Genomic DNA, 18,689 nt, shown 5'->3' on the forward strand with positions numbered 1-18,689 from the left:
CAACTTTTGGTAATGTTTTTTTTTTATTTTTTTTTCTCAAAATTTTATCAAATCTTAAAAACGTTTGTCTTCTTTGCATAAAATTATTTTGGAGGTTGAATCATTTTTTGTTTTTAAAACATTCGAAGTGACAATTGGTTTTTTTCAGATTTTGTTTTCATTATTAATATTAAGTAGTTAGCGGTTTTAGTTTGAAATATATTTTCGGCCAATCAAGATTTTAACTTTTTTTTTCAAAATTACCATAAATGTACTTAAAAAAACACCCACTCAAATTTTCTCCATGTTTCTGTGTTATTAACTTTATAAAAAAATTTATCTGAAGCTTATATCTCTACTGATGCTTGAGATATGAACGATGGTATCCCGCACGTGCGGAGGTACGTACACAAACATAAAGACATCTCTAAAATTTTGAAACGTCGTCAAAATTTGAAAATCGACCAAATCGGCCCAAACCCAAACGGATATAGGAAATTTATAAAAGTTTTTCTTGAGATGAGTTTTTGTTTGCAGTATGGGATGTCCTTTGGGGTATAGGATGAGTGGATCCTTACAAAAAAATTCCACACGGTTTATCCACTGGCATAGTTCATTACAAGACCGATCGTAATGCAAGAACTCATCCCAAGGACTGTGGTATACCGAGAAAATTATCGAAAAAGTGGTTTGTGTATTCGATAATTTCGTTTAAATTTCACCATTTCTGTTAATATAGGGTTCTTACATTGACGCGGGTAGATTTTTGCGACCCGTGGTGGCCATTTTGTTTTGGTGACACCTGTCAAATTATTTGTTTATGTTAAATCATTACGGCAAGCTACACGATTCAACAGCACCTTCAAATGATAAAACTTTATTATCAAAATAAGTGCTCGTTAGCACAAACGTTGCGTGCGCCCATTTTCAGGTAGACAAGAAGTCCGGTTCATTAAAAAATCAGCCAACACGTATACTTTCAAAGAACGCAAGATCGGCCGAGAACATCGCCGGAATCCGGGAAAGTGTACAACAGAACCCGAGGCAGTATATTCTTCGTCGTACATAGGAACTCGGCCTTTCACAGACTTCAGCATGGGGAATTTTGCGTCGGGAATTGGGTCTACACCCGAATGAGATCCAACTGGGCCAGGAACTCAAAGTTCATGACCATAGACAACGCCGTGTGTTTCGCTGACTGGGCTTCGAATCGTTTGGAAGAGGACCCCATTTTTGGCCGAAAAATCATCCTTAGCGACGAGGCGTATTTTTGGGTAAGTGGCAGTACAAGCAAAATTGGCGCTTATGGGTCGACAACTTCCCACACGGGCTTTCGAGATGATAAGTCATCTTCAAAAAGTTACTGTTTGGTGTGGATTTTTGGTTGGAACGGCGTTGTAATTGGTCCGTACTTTTTTGAAAACGACTTTAGTGTGGTGGACAAATAGAACCTTACAGACCTAGACGACATGTGATTCCAGCAGGACTCAGCAAACTATACGATACTTATACTCAACATCTACCCGCCCTTATTGAGTTTAAGTTTTTTCAACAGATGTACATTCAATACAAACAAAATTTACTTTTTTCTTAAAATTGGTTCTGGGTGAGAGCCGTAAAAGAAAGAGTTACTAATGAAATACCTTTCTTTCTTTCTTAAGGCCTTGTTTTAACAAACATTTTGATTCTACCCCAGTGAAGAACTTCATTTATCCCAGATCAATTTTTCTGGATTTTGATCGAAAAAGATTATTTAAGACAGTTCTTCTTCGAGGAATTTACGTAAACAGGCTAAAGCATTGATTTAGTCATAATAACGAATTTTGTACACTTTTGTTTTCAACAGGTCGGCTTTGACAGCTGAAGTCTCGATCGGCCTCAAATGTCTAAGCCCATCCTGGTTCCTAAAGCATTTCTGTCCGGATAAATTCAACTTTAATTATTGTGCTTAAAACTGACTTTTAAGTCTTAACTAATTAAAAATTCTCACGATACCTGCTGACTTTAGGTTTAATAATTTATCTAATTTTTAAATGATAATAGTTACAAATGAATACAACTTACCTGTCCCATATTTGTGAATCCATATTTTGAGGCAATCGCATCGGCTACTTCCCAGCCAGCCGGTATATGCACAGCGAATTCATTTAAATAAACTGGCATTTGGGGTTGCTTGCGCTTACTTAAGCTATCCGAATTTAAATCACTATTATAATTACTATCACCACCACTTGTTTGTAGGTTAAGGACCTGAAATGCGTCACTAAATTCACTGAAGATCGCATTCATGGCGTCTTCGTTTTCATTGAGACTGATCCTACTATTACTATCATTATTTTCACTACTGCTGCTCCATCTGTCGATCAATTCGTTGTCAATCGATAAAATGTTGCCATTGTTGTTATTATTTTTATTATTTACAATTACACTTCTATTGCTATTTGTAGCTTTTGAACTATTATTATTAATATTATTAAATTTTATGGAATTATTAAACGACGAGGAATTATTCGTAAGACAATTTACATTAGATATTTGAAAACCACATAAAAATACTAAAACAACAATAATCACATATTTACAGAGATTCTTTTCAATCTTTTTACAATTTGTTCGAAAACGCATCGATGACGATGACGTTGACGATGACGACGACGATAACGCAAACGACGACGGCAACACTTTCGTACTGTTTCTTGAATTCGCGGGTAATAACGACGGTAATTTGCAATTTGACAGTGATGCAGAGGATGTCCTCCTCGCTGATGACGAGGACGACCTTAGTAGTGACGCTGAGGATTCACATTCGGCCCCAATCCAGCCCGTTAGGGATGATGTTGATGGTAATAAAATGGACTCCAGCACAGATGAACTTTTATTTTGACTCTGGGCAGAGGTTTTTGATTGGCTCCTTCGGCTACTGGCCGGGCATTGTTTGGCATAAGCCGATAGCAACGTCGAATTGTTGACATCCTTTTGATTTATTGTTTTGAACAAATACATTATTTTTTATTGATTTTAATTTTGATTTATTTTTCTGCCGCTACTGATGCTGCTTCTACTACTACTAGTACTATACTAATGCTGCTCCAATGGTAAGGCTTTTGTTTTAATTTTGATTTATGAACGGAGGCGTTCTCAATTTGTGCGAACATGCGGAAGTATTTTATATAATTTTTTTGTTCGGTAAGTTTTGTTTAAAGGGGGAAGGGAGTAGGGAGGCTGTTTGGTTGGTTAAAAAATTTGGTGATGTCAATATAGTTTAAAATATACGGAGGAATAATAAAAAAGAATTAAAACGAAATCAAAACAACAAAAAAATAACGAAAAAATCGGAAACTCCAAAACTCAATAATGAACTGGATGGGTAAAACTTTTGGAAATCAAAAAATAAGGAAACTAAATATCAGTGCGTCCACATGGTTCTCATTGGAGTGGTAATGCGGATGGGTTTTCTGAAACGAGATGAGAAAAAAAGGAATTTTAGTATAGAATAAATTTAATTGAATTTTATTTGAAAAATAAAATAAACTATACATTTGCAAAATCGATTTTTAACAAAATTCATAACTTCAAATTATCATCATTCATACAACTTTACTCTCGGTGAATTCAAAATTGTTAGCCTCATTAATTAGAAGATAGAGAATGGAATGGCAGAGCAAATATTTAAAGAACGTTATGATTTTCAATGGAATTTCATTATGTTGCGAAAATCCGCAATTTCCTTAAACGAATGGACAGAAACTTACAGAAAAGTGAAGTGTGTTTCTTTAATACAAGACAGATAATAAATGGAGCTCAAACCTATGTACATACATTGTTCATACCGTACTTATTTCAATAAGTGCTTGAGTATTTAAAAAAAAAGTAAACAAATCTTAATCTTAAGAATATGTTACAGTCCTTTTAATTTAAGAAGAGGAAAATTAAGGGACGACGATGGTATTGGTAGACTTATTAAAAATTATCTTCAACAGCATTGTACAAAAATTCATTAGTAAGCTTATTAGAATTTCAATAATAAGATTTAATGAGTCTTGTTGCAGCGTTTTAAAAAGCCATTGTGACTTGAGTTAATAGTTTAGTGACGAAACTTGAGTTAGAACACGTGTCTTTGAAAACATTGCACTTTTCCAAAGGGCTTTGATGGCCTTAATTCAAATCCGACTTCAAAACAAGTGTTTCACTTCGGATTTTAGAGACATACATTTTTGAAATTCTAACAACTACGAGGCAATATAAATTTATGGTGTAATTTTTTTTGTCAATAAAATCCATCATGGTTTTCCAAACCTATGATCTCTTTCTTCAATATTCAATTGAAATATTTATATTATTTCACATACAATATTCGAAAAACCTTCATACGATGTTAGTTTTCACCTGTTTTTTTAAAAATCTGAAATTAAAGCTAAGCCATTTATACAAAAAAATTGTTAAACAGAAAAAGGTAAAACGGATTGGGAGTAAGTTTTGTTCTTGTAACGAATTTGTTGTCTTAACAAATCTATTGTATCAGGTTTTTGAAAAATATTAAAAAAATAATAAAACTTGAGCCAATAGTTAAAATTAGAGTTTGGATTCGATTAGATGTTTAGTTCAAAACTATGAAAGTATAAAATTCAACGTTTTCTCAAAACTTCACGCAGAGTCATATAAAGACTCATAATTAATTAAATTATATAAAATCATCATACTCGATGGAATTTCGAGAGCTTTAACAGGGAACGCCATCAAGCGTTCAAACTCCCAAAATAAGAATATCTTACAAAGTTCGAAAACTGGAGAGAGATTTGCGTTTTACTTGTCTTTGCCAAAATAATAGCAAAAATCATACTGGAACTTTTCAGAGAACACCTTGAGGCCACACTCGATGCCGAACAAGCAGAATTTCGTGCCGGATCCTCCTGTATTAATCACATCAACACCCTGCGGATTGTTATTGAGCCTTGCGTTGAATATCGAGCACCACTTCACCTGATGTTCATCGATTTCGAAAAGGCTTTTGATAGCGTCAGCACGGAGTACATTTGGTTAGCTTTGCGGAGGAGAGGCTTCTCAGAAAATCTAATTTCTGTTATGAAAGCAACATATGATGGATTCAAGTGTCCCGTTTTGCACGGTAATAGGTTGCCAGAGGTTTCTGAAATCCGTAGCGGAATCAGACAGGGCTGTATTCTGTCGCCAATATTGTTATTGCTGGTGATAAGCGATGTACTGCAGCTTTGTCAGCTAGGGGAGGGATCCAATGGACTTTGACATACTATTTTAAGCACTTGGATTACGAGGAAGATGTTTGCTTACTCTCTCATAGGATCAAGGATCTCCATTAAATGACAATAAGTGTGGAGGTAGATGCAAAAATCTTGGGGCTGAAAATTAATTTCAACAACACAAAAAATATCAGCCGCGGAACCCGACCATCCTCTCAAATCAATATTTCCTCGCAACAGGTAGAAAAAGTGAAGAGCTTTTAATACCTTGGAAATATAGTCTCTATCGAAGGCGGAATCAAAGAAGACGTCATCTGCCGCATCGGCAAAGCAAAAGCGGCGTTCGGTATGCTGTGGAAAATTGAGAGGAATAACTCTATCAGCTTAAGAACAAAGCTACGGTTGTTTCACACAAAAGTCGAATATGTGCTTCTTTATGGGTGCGGCACCTCGAAGGTTACTTTAGCCATTAAAATAAAGCTATACAAAGCTTCGTGAATAGATGTCTTCGCAACATCATAATCAATTTCTGGCCAAACCTAATATCTAATGAGGTCCTTCATAGAAGGACAGGTCAGGAACATATAGACTCTATTTTACGAAGGCGTAAGTTGAAATGGATTGGACATATGCTTCGAAAAGGTAATGACTGCATTGAAGAATCTGCTCACAGAAGAAGGAAGAAGAGCTGGTAGACCGAGAAGAACATGGCGAGGATGAATCAGCGCCATTAGGCAAGAATTAGAGGTAGCTGAAACGTATATCCGGAAAATGCAAACGATGGCGCGTAGGCTTTGTAGAGGCCCTTTGCCACTTTAGGGGTTTAAGGACCTAAGTAAGTGTCATACAATTTATTGTTAACCCTGTGGTTCTTTTTAAATGTTAAAGGGAAATATTTTGAAAACTTGTATGACAGAAAAATTCAAAGGACTTCATAATCATTTAGAAAAGTATGTTTTTACTTTTTTTCTTAAAAGCTTTATTGACTTTACTAAGATAATCAGAATTGTTCAAAAGTTTTGTATGTTTTTTTGAAATTATCGTAGCCTTATAAATTTGTTTGTTTTCAAGGTCTTCTATACAAAATAGTTATTCAACATTTTAGAAAATTGTCTCATTATTTCTGAGACATCTAATTTCTTCACAGATTTCTAACAATAAAGTTGGTAAGAGTATAAGCGCTAGATTTATTACTCAAATCGGTATTAACTGATTTCTTCAAGAGATTACTTAGTCTGATCAATTTGGAACAAGCTAGGACCTGGTTACTAAAATAGTTGTTAGTAAACGAGTTGGGACTAATTTATTTCTTAAAGAAGTACTATACTACAGTTATGTCAAAAAAAAGTACTAGTTAGAACTTGATATTTCCTAGTACCGCAAAATTAATAGTATAGGGTCTCATCAATGAGGCCCATGTTTGTAGTGTTCATTTTCGAAATATGTTATTGGTGTTCTGTTTTTGTTATAAAATATATTATTTGACGTTTTGTCAAAATTGTAAATAAGAACAGTTTAAGACGTATTAAATTCTAGCACTTGTTTTTAAAGTAAGATCCAATACTAGTGATATGAAAAAATGCAGGGATATACAACTTTTTTTTAGGACGTTGTAGGAGTAGTAACTGGCCTAGCTAGACTAGTTACTAAGACAGCTCAATGTGACAAAAATTGGGCGTTACTACATATGCAGATTTGATTTAAATTTTCAAAATGTACATACTACTCATAAACCCAAATTCATAACAAGTCCCTCACTTTCTTGTTCTGAAAGTTTTTTTATATGGAAATATTAATTTCCGTTTCTCTATAATTGTTCAGATATAGAACGCGTCCGTTTATGTTTTTAGTTGCTTCTAGGAATAGCCTTTATGTATTTTTTAATTTAATAAGTGTAAGTAATGACAGGAAAAGATAAAGTGTGGCAAGGCATTCGCAAAGTACGGCTAAGGAACATACTTCATAGTATGGCCAAAGTTGAACTCAAGGGTAAACTATTATAGAAGACCTAGAACAGAATCGCGAGTATTATGTTCAAGGGGAGTAAAGGAGTTATTTTTTTAGAACATAGATTGTCAGTGTTTCGATGTTCGACTGAGAAGAAAAATCTATATCCTGCGGGTTGAAGAATTTAATATTATGTGAAATCCTAAATATTATGTTTCGTCATTGAACCATAAAAGCAAAACAATAAAGAGCAATAAACTCTGTTTCTATTCAACTTCAACTTGAATCTTCAATTGTATAAACTATGAGGGTTTGTCTTTTGTTTCAAGGCTATATCTTATTTTATTATATGCATGTAGGTAGGGTAGGTACGTAATTTACTTTATTCTCAAAGCTTACAATATTTTCTGTAGGAGTGTGTTTCCTTCATAAAACACATTTCTTTCATTTAGAAGAAAATCCCATTATCTTTAGAAATTCTCAAAAGACAAAAGCCACACGCTTTCAAAAAACCCAAGACGGAGAGCGGAAAAGCTAAACAATAAAATGTTAATGTATTTACAAAAAGAAAATAATAGATAACATATACATATGCACTATTACAAGTACATTTCTATATATATATAGACATAGAAATAAAAATAAAAACATTGTTGCAGTAATGGAGGAAGAGATATCAAAAACGCGAAAACCATTGAAATCCTCGGAAAACACTATAATGGAATACCCATGTTGTGTTTCGCTCTTGAGATAATTACTCTGAGTGTTGACGGTTATGCTCGTTGTAGATGGTATAGTTGTTTAGACGACGATGACGACGACGACTAAAACGACTACAACGACAACGAAGAAAGCCTGGATTTTCCTCTAGCATTCTTTAGTTCTTTCTTTTATTTTTCTAAGTTGCAATAGGTTCACAACTTAAAGCACTTCCTTAACGTAACGTTGGTGGTACAATATAAGTTTTCCATACCCTGAGAATGAAACATGTACATATGTATGTAGGTAGGTATACACAAAGAGATGAGTTTTGGAACCTACCTGGTAGCAAATATATTTCTTGGTACCTTATACAGTCTCCTTATGACGTTCTACATAGGTTTTGCTTAAGTACTAGGACTAGGATGCATCCTACAAAAGCACCAGCATTATAGTACCCAACTATTCTACTTGAAATGTATTTTACGCGAATTATGCTGATTACAATATCCCTACTCCCCAAGTCTAAGAGTGGATGCCTTACCGCCACGAATAGGAAACTAAATCTACCTGCATCTACTCTTTAGAATGTGAAATGTGAACAAGGACGACGAGGACGAAGACGAGTCGTATATTCGACAAGGAGAAAGAGCAGGTTGAATACTTAAAGCAGGCACACTTATTAGATGCAATTTTTCACAAGAGGATAACCGCACTCTCTTGGATTTTCTAAGTGAGGAAAAAAGTTTATATTTTATTTTGTTTGTATTTTAAGTTGCATGCTGTTATGTTCCTTATGTTTTACCGTATTCTCTTCCTTTTCCGCTCTTTTTGTGAGTTCATTTAAGGAAATTTTATAAAGTTTTATTGTAGTTGGGTATGGGTCTTTGTATTTTTTGATTTAGCTTGACGAAAGATGCGCAGAGGCAATGAATTTTGAATGAAATTTATGTAGTTACTTACCAGGAATACTTCTACTTCTTATTATTGACCTTTTGATTTTACAAAAAGAGACTTTATTGTATAGTGTTAAGAGTTAAGCATCTTGGAAAAAGGGGACAAGTCCAAAAGAATCAACAAGTAACTTAGGAACTATTTTTTAAATTGTTTGGCAAGAGCCAGGAACACCTCATTATATGCAATACATAGGAGTATGTAGCTAAAAGCCATCAGTAAGTGGTAAAGATAGTACACAAAATGTAAAAGCGTTGAAGTATGTAAGTAAATCATTTATTTATATTAATTTAAAAGAAATGTATACAATATTTTGAATTTAAATGCTATGGCTATGCAGTCAGCCAGGTTGACAAACAAAATTAAGAATATTTAAATTTATGTTTTTTGAATTCAATAGACTTTTCAAAAATGTACTTGATGTTGTCCAATCATGCTCGTTAAGGATGTTTAAAGCCTCTTGCAGAGTAAGAGTATTTTTCTCAAAAAAGCAGTTGCACAGCGTACAGAACTGGCTAAAATTACCATTATGATGACTTTAATTTAAGTTGAGAACTGGGGATGTTGCAGTCCTTCTTTCTCAACTCATATAAAAGAACTTTTCTTTGGAATGTCGTGTGCTCTGATGGTTGCTGCAGACGTTGATGATGAATTCAGCTTACGATTTTAAGGTGATTTTTAGAAGTTTTGGAAGTCCTGTTTCTATACCTGAAAGGGAAAAGATGAGTATTGCGATAGCAAACTCTAGGTGGCACAATTTACCAACATGCACAGCCACAAAACTCATATGGTCTTCACTGGACCTAAGGCGCTCTAAAGACTTGTTATCTCAAAGCAGACTTCATACTAGATCCCTAATGGGTGTCCTTATGGGACACTGTCTTATAGGCAGACACGCAATACGACTTGTTATAGCCTCAAATGACTTCTGCAGGAGCTGTATGGACGAGGGAGAAGAGAAAACAATCTCTCACCTCCTCTGCACTTGCCCTGCTCTTTCACTAAGACGCAAACTTCATCTGGGAGAATACTCTTATGATAATCCCAGTGAACTAGCTAAAAAGGATATCAAATATCTCCTTCGCTTTATAAAAAGCTGAAAATGGTTCGACTAGTGGAAAGTAACTCTCCAGATTTATGTGGTATCACAATGGGCTTTTTCTTTTGGCCTAAGGGTGTGGATTATGAATTCGCAGTCACTTTAACCTTACCTAACCTAACCTGTTTCTATAAATATATGAGATAACTAACTGTATTCAGAGGTGGCTGAAAAGTTTCTTTACAAAATTCCTTTACATTTTTCCGATTTCTTCATATTCGTCTGATCCTCAAACCTGAGCAGCATACAAGAGAGTAGATTTTAATACTAAATTATATATTTTGAAGATATTTTTCCACGTTAAATCATTCAAACTTTGTGAGCTTTGGACTTTCTCCGATAAATGAATTTTGAAATTTAATGTTGGATTCAATATCAAGACTAGAGATTTGAACTCTTTCATTACCTCTAGTTGCTTATATTTCCAGCTACTTCCATTATAAACGGTTTGTGTATAGACAAATACAAATATTTTGGACTTTGTTGTGTTAATTAAATAGTACAGTATGCAGATAACCGATTGATCATCAATTGTAAGTCTTCGGGTGATTCTGAAAGTAGAATGAGGTGATCGGCGTTAAATAGCACTTTCACGATGCAGCTAGCTATTCTTATTCCTCCAGGAAGTTCATGCGCCCCGAGGAAGTGTCAGCTTATAAATAAGAGCATTTCTATTGATTAGGTCAAAATCTGCATTAAAGTCAACGAAAAATGCGTGCTTGAAACGCTTTGACTTTAGATGATGAGTGCAAAAATGTGATCGATCGAAAGAGTTTTTTTCTGAAACCAGCCTGTAGATCAAATAAAATATTTTTCTGTTCGATCCATTTTCGAGCCCTACATATACTGCAAAATATTTTTGCAATTTTTTGAACGATGAAGGTATGTTGCCATTTATAAAGATTTTATTGAAAATTGTTTTTAAATAGTTGAGAAACATAGGGGTTGCATTTTTTTTTTGAAAAAATTCGTAAGGAATTTCATCTTCACCAGGTGACTTGTTGTTTTTTGCTTATTTCAACACAGGTTCAAGATCTTCGCTTTCAATTTATTCAACTAATATTTGATCAGAAACTTAAAATGAGTGACAAGGATTTCGGTAGAAATACCCGCACTTATTGTACATTTGGTTCCGTTAATTTCTTCCGCATTTTTTCAGAAGTCTTTTAGGTTTTCAGTTTAATATTTTATAACTTGCGTTCGCTTCCAGGCACAAGCTTCTCAATTGAAGATCATTTGATGACCGCAGTGCTTTCAGAAGTGTAAACGTTTTTCCGAGCTTTGTACCAATCATAGTGAAATCATATTTGCTTAAATTTTAAGTTCGGTGAGAGTGATTTGTTAGGCGTTGCATTTCGTATGTATTCAGCCAACTTATTAATGAGAACTTCCTGCAGTTTTGATGAAGCGTTGCTGTTTAAAAGAAAAGAATCCAAGGAACGTTGGTATAGGGAAGATAATTAATTTTTTCTGCAAATTGGAGGTAGCAGATTGATATTAATAAAAACATTCTGAAAATAAGATTTCAATATTATTGCGATAAGTGAAAATATTGTTTTGCGTCGCTGTAGTTTTTGCAATAAAACAATTAAGTTACATTAACTTTTCGGCAGGGATTGCTTTCTTCAGGGAATTAGAATTAATAATTTGCTCGACGGCGTTTACAAGATCAAGATCTATTCGTTTCAGTACTATTTCGGTTTACAGGTGACACCTGGCACATCTGATGTAACCACACATTTTGGCGGCTGTCATACTTTAGGCTTTAAGGTTTTGTTAATAGACGGCACCACTGAATTTTGTTTAACTGTAGGTATTTCAAAGAAGCTTGATATGGTTTTGTTTAAGAATACAGACATATCATTACCGCCATTTTCCATAAAAATAGTTGAATGCAAAACTTAAATAAATCTATTACAATCTTAACTAACTTAGGATTGTCATTTTAAAAGTGTTAGTTTAATCTCTGCCTGTGCAACTTACATTTTTTGGGTACGGGTACAGCCTTTTACGAGTAATTGACGAAAATCCTTCAAGAATAATTCTTGCTATACAAATTTCTTCTCAAAATAACCGTTCCGATTCTGTCCAAATTTTATTTTTTTTGTTATAAAGTAAAAAGAAACTTTAAGATTAGACTCAAACGGATTTTTCTCATAAGGAAGTCTTTAAACAGTTTTTGATAAGAGCGAGAGCCCATTTTCACACATTTTGTATTGTAGGCGAAGGGCAGCATACCATGCTTACAGATGACGGTGGCTGTTGATCACACTATTTTGTTTCTAAAAGGTACAAAAGTCTTAAATATTGAACTTTAAAAAAAGTCACTTTAAACTGAACATTTTATTGAATAAGTATTCACTTATTTATTAATCAAAACCACCATAAGCCAAATGGCGAAGCATCTAAAGAGAATTCCATTATTCTAGAGATTACTTTAATGTTATCTGTCAAACACCAAGCTCACCCATCAAACTTCACGATGAGTGGTATTGTATAGTTTTTGAACAAAGTGATTAACAATATACGTACATATGTATCTTCCTAATATCGATAATTCCTTTTGTAGTTCAATGATTTCCCTCAAGAGAGCAAAATTCATTGTTAAAATAATTAATCTATTGTTTGATGAAATATCAATAATCCAAATCGTGAGAGTCCATATAATGGACACACAAAGACGCAAACAGGAACCTTTTAATCTCAAATTCATGCAGATCACTTCAGCAGAAGGATAATTTTTTGGCATTGATTGTGTAGTAAGATTAACACAAATATTACCAGCAGTCACCACACACCCTATCAGCAAAAGGACATGCCTCATACTCGGATGTATACAGCATATGAATTTTTCCATTCAATGCCATGGAAGTATTCCTTTCAACTAGTTTTTATCCTTCCCTATACACACCCACCCTTATCCCCACATGGTTATTCATAACTCATATATATGTATGTATGTGCTTTACTCTGCTCACTGACTTCTAAACATACATCGAGTAAACACAGGACTTTCATCCGAGCCAATCCAAAGCACAACTTCAAATTGGATTTTTATTGGCTTAATTGCATTTTGCAGTTCGTATATCCACATCTGACTTTTTCCTTCGTTTTTAATGATATCAAATGCAGAAAAATTCTCGGCTGAGTGCACATAGCACAGGACATTGCCAGAGAGTATACATTTAAAAAAGTAGATGAATGATAAGAGTAGAGCTTAATTATTTTTTTTCCTGCCTTGTTTTTCTTTCTTTCTTATTTTCAACTCAGTTTTCTTTAGTTCCAAGAGTTGAATATGAAAATTTATTGATGCTTCACTTCAGCCACCAAGCGCACGCCGCGCCGCTGCCGCCGCCGCTCTTATAGCCTAGCCATAGACATAGATGTAGCTGTAGCTATATGGCTATAGCTGTAGATAGAGCAAAGCCACTCGAGTAAACTTCATTATGGCAGAATTAATTAGAAAATAAATTCACTTGCAACTAAAATTGAGTAAGATGAGGTATTTGTTTTCCTGATTATTGGAATTTTTCCAGACCTTAACAAAATAAGAATATACCTCTTCCTAGAATGAGATGGCTTGAGAGTTGTTCGTTTTTATTTTTTGTTACTTTTACTGGTTGAGTGTATGTACATATGTATGTATGTATGTATGTATTTCTTACTAAAGGAACTGAAGCAGATAGCTTTTTTGTGTATGGTTGTTTACACTGTCTGTAAAGGAATTCATTTCGAGAATTCCCTTTGCATAAAGTTAGCTTCAAATATTTGAGGTTAGTCTGGTTTTGTGGAAAAAATAAAACAAAACAAAAATACAATTTTTCATTCTTGGTTGTTTTTTGTGTAAGAAGATTTAAAATTAACCACAAAACACAAACCTATTTTTATCGTCTTCAATCAATTTCATTAAAACACAGTTGATAAAAAAAAGATCATAATTAATTTGTTTTCCAAATAAAATATAATTAGACGAAATACATTTATTTGATACTAATTTTCTTTATTTTATTTGATTTTTTTAATATTTGTTTCATACTTTAAACTTTCTTGACCTTCGAGGTCCATACTTCGAATAATGATCAAATAGTCTTAGGTATTGTACTTATGTAAATAATTACTTAGCTAACGTACATTTTTCAGACAAGGTCTATAAAAAAAACAAAAATTACAACACTGGAAACATATTGAAAGAAATCTCAAAGACATAGAACTTCGTTCAATGTCAACGATTCTCTATTAAAAGTCTACAAAATACTAATAAAGAGCTAAATGTAATTAAAATTAGTTGAAAAGGAATCAAATCATTTATTTGAATCTATTGTGATCATTAAAATTTAGTGAAAATATCAGCATAATTATTATTTACATAAAATAATGTTTAATAATTCTAATAAAAAGAAGAGGCGGGGATGCGACCCACACTGATAACTTCCCATCTTGTCTGTCGATTTTTCCTGCTTTAAAGGTTTGTAGGTTACTGGTTTTTTTTTTTTAAAGTCGTCAGTTATTGTTCTAAGAAATTTAAAAATTACGAACAATATTTTGCATATTAAGAGTTTTATTTCAAAATCTATTTTGGTTAACGAAATTTCAATTCAAAAAGCTGTGTTTAGCAATTTTAGAAGCATTTCTTGAAAAATTGTATTTCTTCTATAGACAATTAAATACATAAATTCTTCTATAAACAAATACAATTTGTAATATATTTCATTAGATGCTTCTATTATTCACGAGATATCAAGAACCGCACTATTTTTTGTTTTAGAATTAAATTTTTCAAAAAACACTGTTAGATTTTTATAAAAAAATTACCGAATGTCGAAAACAATATTTTCTGTGAGATAAAATTAGCTTGAAGCTTTTTTTCAGTTTTTGAAGAGATATTCATGTCGGAAATCAATTTGTACCTACTTTTAGTAATGTTTTTTTTTAGTTTTTTTTTTCAGCTCTCAATTATATTTTTCTCAAAAATGTACTGAGTGTTGGTAACAAAATATTTTACAAGATAAATTTAGTTTGAATGCAACATCTTAGAGTTTTGAAAAGATTTTTGAGTGAAAAGTCATTTTTTACCAACTTTTAATAATGTTTTGTTTAAGTTTTTATTTTTTGTAAAAAAACTCTCAATTCGATGTTTCTCAAAGTTTTACCAGATGTCCAAACGCACAAAATTATTTCGGAGATAAAATCAGTTTTTCTTCGTAAAATATTAAAGGTGACAAATATTTTTTCAGTTTTGTTTGATTTATAAAAAAAAAAAACAGTTGGTTGGATTTTTGCCCAAAAATATACTAATTTGGTATCACGTTATAATATATTATTTAAAATTTTATTCAAGTCGCTAGCATTATTGGTTCGTGAGATATTTTGGGTAAACCAAATTTTTCACCTCTTTTTTTTTTTGAATACCTTTGGTAAAAAAACCACCAACTCGATTTTCTTGATAGGCTTTTCTCTATCTTTCTGCTTCATTATCTGTATAAAAAAATTTATTTGAAGTTAATATCTCTTCTAGTTCTTGAGCTATGGACGTCGAAAGTACGGACGTTCGGACGTAGGAAAGTACGTAAGAACGCACGCAAAGGCATCTCTCTAAAAATCTTTTATTTCGGCTCTAGGGACCTTGAACGTCGAGAAATGTCAACATTTTCAATTTAAGAAATCGGACTGATTTCAATAAATTCCTAAATAAAATTAGGTTGCGCAACGGTCCGTAGAGAACCAGGGCCTGAACTTACAACATTGGGAAGTTAAAAATACAGCTGTACACTTGGGCGTATACGCAATTTTTTATAAATTTGATTGATTAAAATGAACTAAAAATTGTAATGAAATTCTTAATACATTAATAATGAGCCCGTCCAATTCATTTTATATAAATAGGAACAAGAAATTCAATTATAAAGTCATAAGTGTAAAAATTGCAAGTATATTACTATGCCTATGTATAAACTACTTTAATTATTTACTTACCTGTGGCAATGGCGCTACAGTCCTATCTGAACTAGGGCCTTACCCAACAAACTTCTCTATCTAGCTCGATCTCAAGGTATACATATGTGTCCATTTGTCCACTCCAAGTAAGGTAAGATCACTTTCTACTTGTGCGCTTGCATTCGAAGACTTTCCGTTTCTATCTGCTTTACGTGAGCGCATCACATCAGTCTTTGGAATTTGTACATCCCGTAGAGCTTGTCGTTCCACCATCTCCTTCACTAAACCGTGATTTCACGCAAAGAACTTTTTTCTCGAAACGACTGTCCAAAGTTACTTTCATCCGCTTTGTTCATAATCCAAGCTTCTGCAGGTTCTGCTTTTAGCAGGACGAGGATGTAAAGGGCCTTTATTACTTATCCCAAAGACACATCGGTTAGCAAGAGCAATTTCTTGTTTGATTTCAGCGTTGGTGTTTTTTTCTGTATTCATAATTTAGCCTAGATAGACAAAGTTCTTAACTACCTCAAAGTTATGTCTTTTGATGCTGAATTTGTAGGCCCCTTTTTGATGATAGCGTATGCTTTGTGTTGCCCTCATTTAACGTCTAACCCATTTTTGCCGTCGCTGTTTCAATACTCACAAAAGTTCTACTGATGTTAAGCTAATTTTTAAGATTATGCGAATATAATCAATATAGTCACAAAATTGAACAGACTTTTGAAAGGTGGTGTTCCTAGCGTTGACGTGGGAGCTCTGCATTGTTCTTCGATGATAATGAAATCATATGACAGCGCAGCACCTTTTCTAATGCCTTTTTTGACAGCGAAAGTATCGGTTAAGTCGTTTTCAACTTATATGGAGCAGCGCGAATTCTGTTCCTGCACAAACAGACGAGTTTAATAGGGATGCCAAAACTAGACATGAATCTATACAATTCGTTATCGTAGATTCTGTCATATGCGGCCTTGAAATCGATAAATGGTGAGTTGTTGACGATTGACTTTAGACGTTTACATATTACGACAGAGAAGATATTCTGTGCGATGAATAAAAGATTGTTTAATCTTTAGTTGTTGCAGTTTAGAAAATATTCTTTTCCAGTATCGGACAAACAAAAAACTTATGTTATTTAATGATTTTAAAAAAAAACAAGCAACTTATTTTATTTTGTTTTTGTTTTTAATACCATCATAAATACTTAAAGTGCGCACTGTACAGACCAACTATGTGAAAAATACCAACCATCTTAAAATAATTCCATCATTAAATCAAGCAATTTACATCAAACATAAGTTCAAATTTTAAGGAACACCCAGTCCCAAAAGGGCAAACACCTTCAGAAAACTCCCATCCGTACATCACATAAAACACCCAAAGAAATTATTATGTAGATTCCCTAGACCACAAAATAATCACCATAAGAGCAAGTTGTAACCATACAGAGGGGAGGTGGTTGAAAACAAATGAAATATTTACACAAAAGAAGCTGAATATTGCTTCTTATTCACCGGTATGAAACCGGACATTGTTGGAATTCAGTAAAATAAGGTAAGATTTTCCACCCAAAAAAACACACAAAACGCATCACCTATACGTTTTCATATCAACCATAACCACTTTAGGAGAGAGTTTTCCTATTTTTATTGCCATCTTATAATATTATACATCTATGTATATAGCAGTTTCTTTTAATTTCAAAATGTAGCTTAAATATATATGTATATAAATAAGTTCTTCTATTGTTAAAGAATTTTCTATTTCAACATGCTAATGGCAACGCATTTTTTTATCTTCATCTATTTTTGCCATTTTAACCAATAGAAGTGGAAAACTATGTGCACATAAGAAGCTATAAATATACATATATAATTTACCCATTTACCTACATGTATGTGTGTGTGTGTTGAATTTAAATTGTGTGGCATCTTTTCATTGTCTGCTCTCTATTCCAACAGCTGAGTGGTGAACTGGTGAGGTTTCGATAGAAGTAAGGACATTCGCCCATAAAGAACATTTTCCGACCTCATGGCACTCACAGTGTTACCATTTTATCTCAGCCAATAAATATTTTATTCAAAATAATTGCAGAGCTTTCTAGGAATTTCTTTGATCTTAAGATGCCTCTCGAAATAAAGCAAGACATTCCGTTCAAATGGCAACCCTAAAAACAATCGACACATTTATGGAGACCCTTCTACTTCAACTTAATATTATGGGGTGTTTGTTAGCAGTCATTGTTGAAGTGCATATGTATATGGCAAAATAGAATGCACAAGAGGGCTTTTCAATGGTGACGAGACATAAAACATAAAACAAGTGGGTAATTGAAATGTGGGTAGCTAACAGTGGAAAACTCTCACCCACACATGACGAAAAACCCAGCAAAAAAATAAAACAGAACACAAAAAAGACAGAAATTCAAGTGAAACATTATGCCATTCCATTGCAATAGTGTTTTAAGAGTACAGAAGAAAAAAAAATCAATTCGAAATTGATTTAATGAATGTGTACATCGCTGCACCTGTGACGCCAATAGCATTAAAACACCTCACCATCACACCACCACATGGCATCGCACCAAACGCAACGTGACACTTTTCTTCTACAAGAATAAGCCAGAAAACTGATGATGCATAAGAATAACAAAGGCACTCCATACTGTACATTGTGCTCACCTGCTCTTTACACACAGACATATGTACCTTATAAACCTACAACACAATGAAAGGATAACAGCAGAAATTGTCATTTTTGGAATCTGACGGATAGCTTTCGAGTGCTGACGCAAATGCAAGAAAAAATGTACTTCTTCAACAAAAAAAAAACTGACAATAATATTAACAGATACAGAAAACACA

General features: G+C 33.5%; 1 protein-coding gene across 3 annotated transcripts in view; it reads right to left on the reverse strand.

Moving 5' to 3' along the window:
• The window catches only part of LOC129946942 (furin-like protease 2), a 524,816-nt gene that overhangs the window by 152,089 nt on the left and 354,038 nt on the right, over positions 1-18,689 (reverse strand). For all 3 annotated transcript variants that reach the window (XM_056057326.1, XM_056057324.1, XM_056057325.1), the window contains one exon: positions 2,044-3,434. In XM_056057326.1, coding sequence (XP_055913301.1) covers positions 2,044-2,982 — 939 coding nt within the window. In that variant the 5' untranslated portion in view covers positions 2,983-3,434. The remainder of the gene's footprint in view (positions 1-2,043; positions 3,435-18,689) is intronic.

Source organism: Eupeodes corollae, chromosome 2 (genome assembly GCF_945859685.1).
Source record: "Eupeodes corollae chromosome 2, idEupCoro1.1, whole genome shotgun sequence".
In the NCBI taxonomy this organism is placed as follows: Eukaryota; Metazoa; Arthropoda; class Insecta; order Diptera; family Syrphidae; genus Eupeodes; species Eupeodes corollae.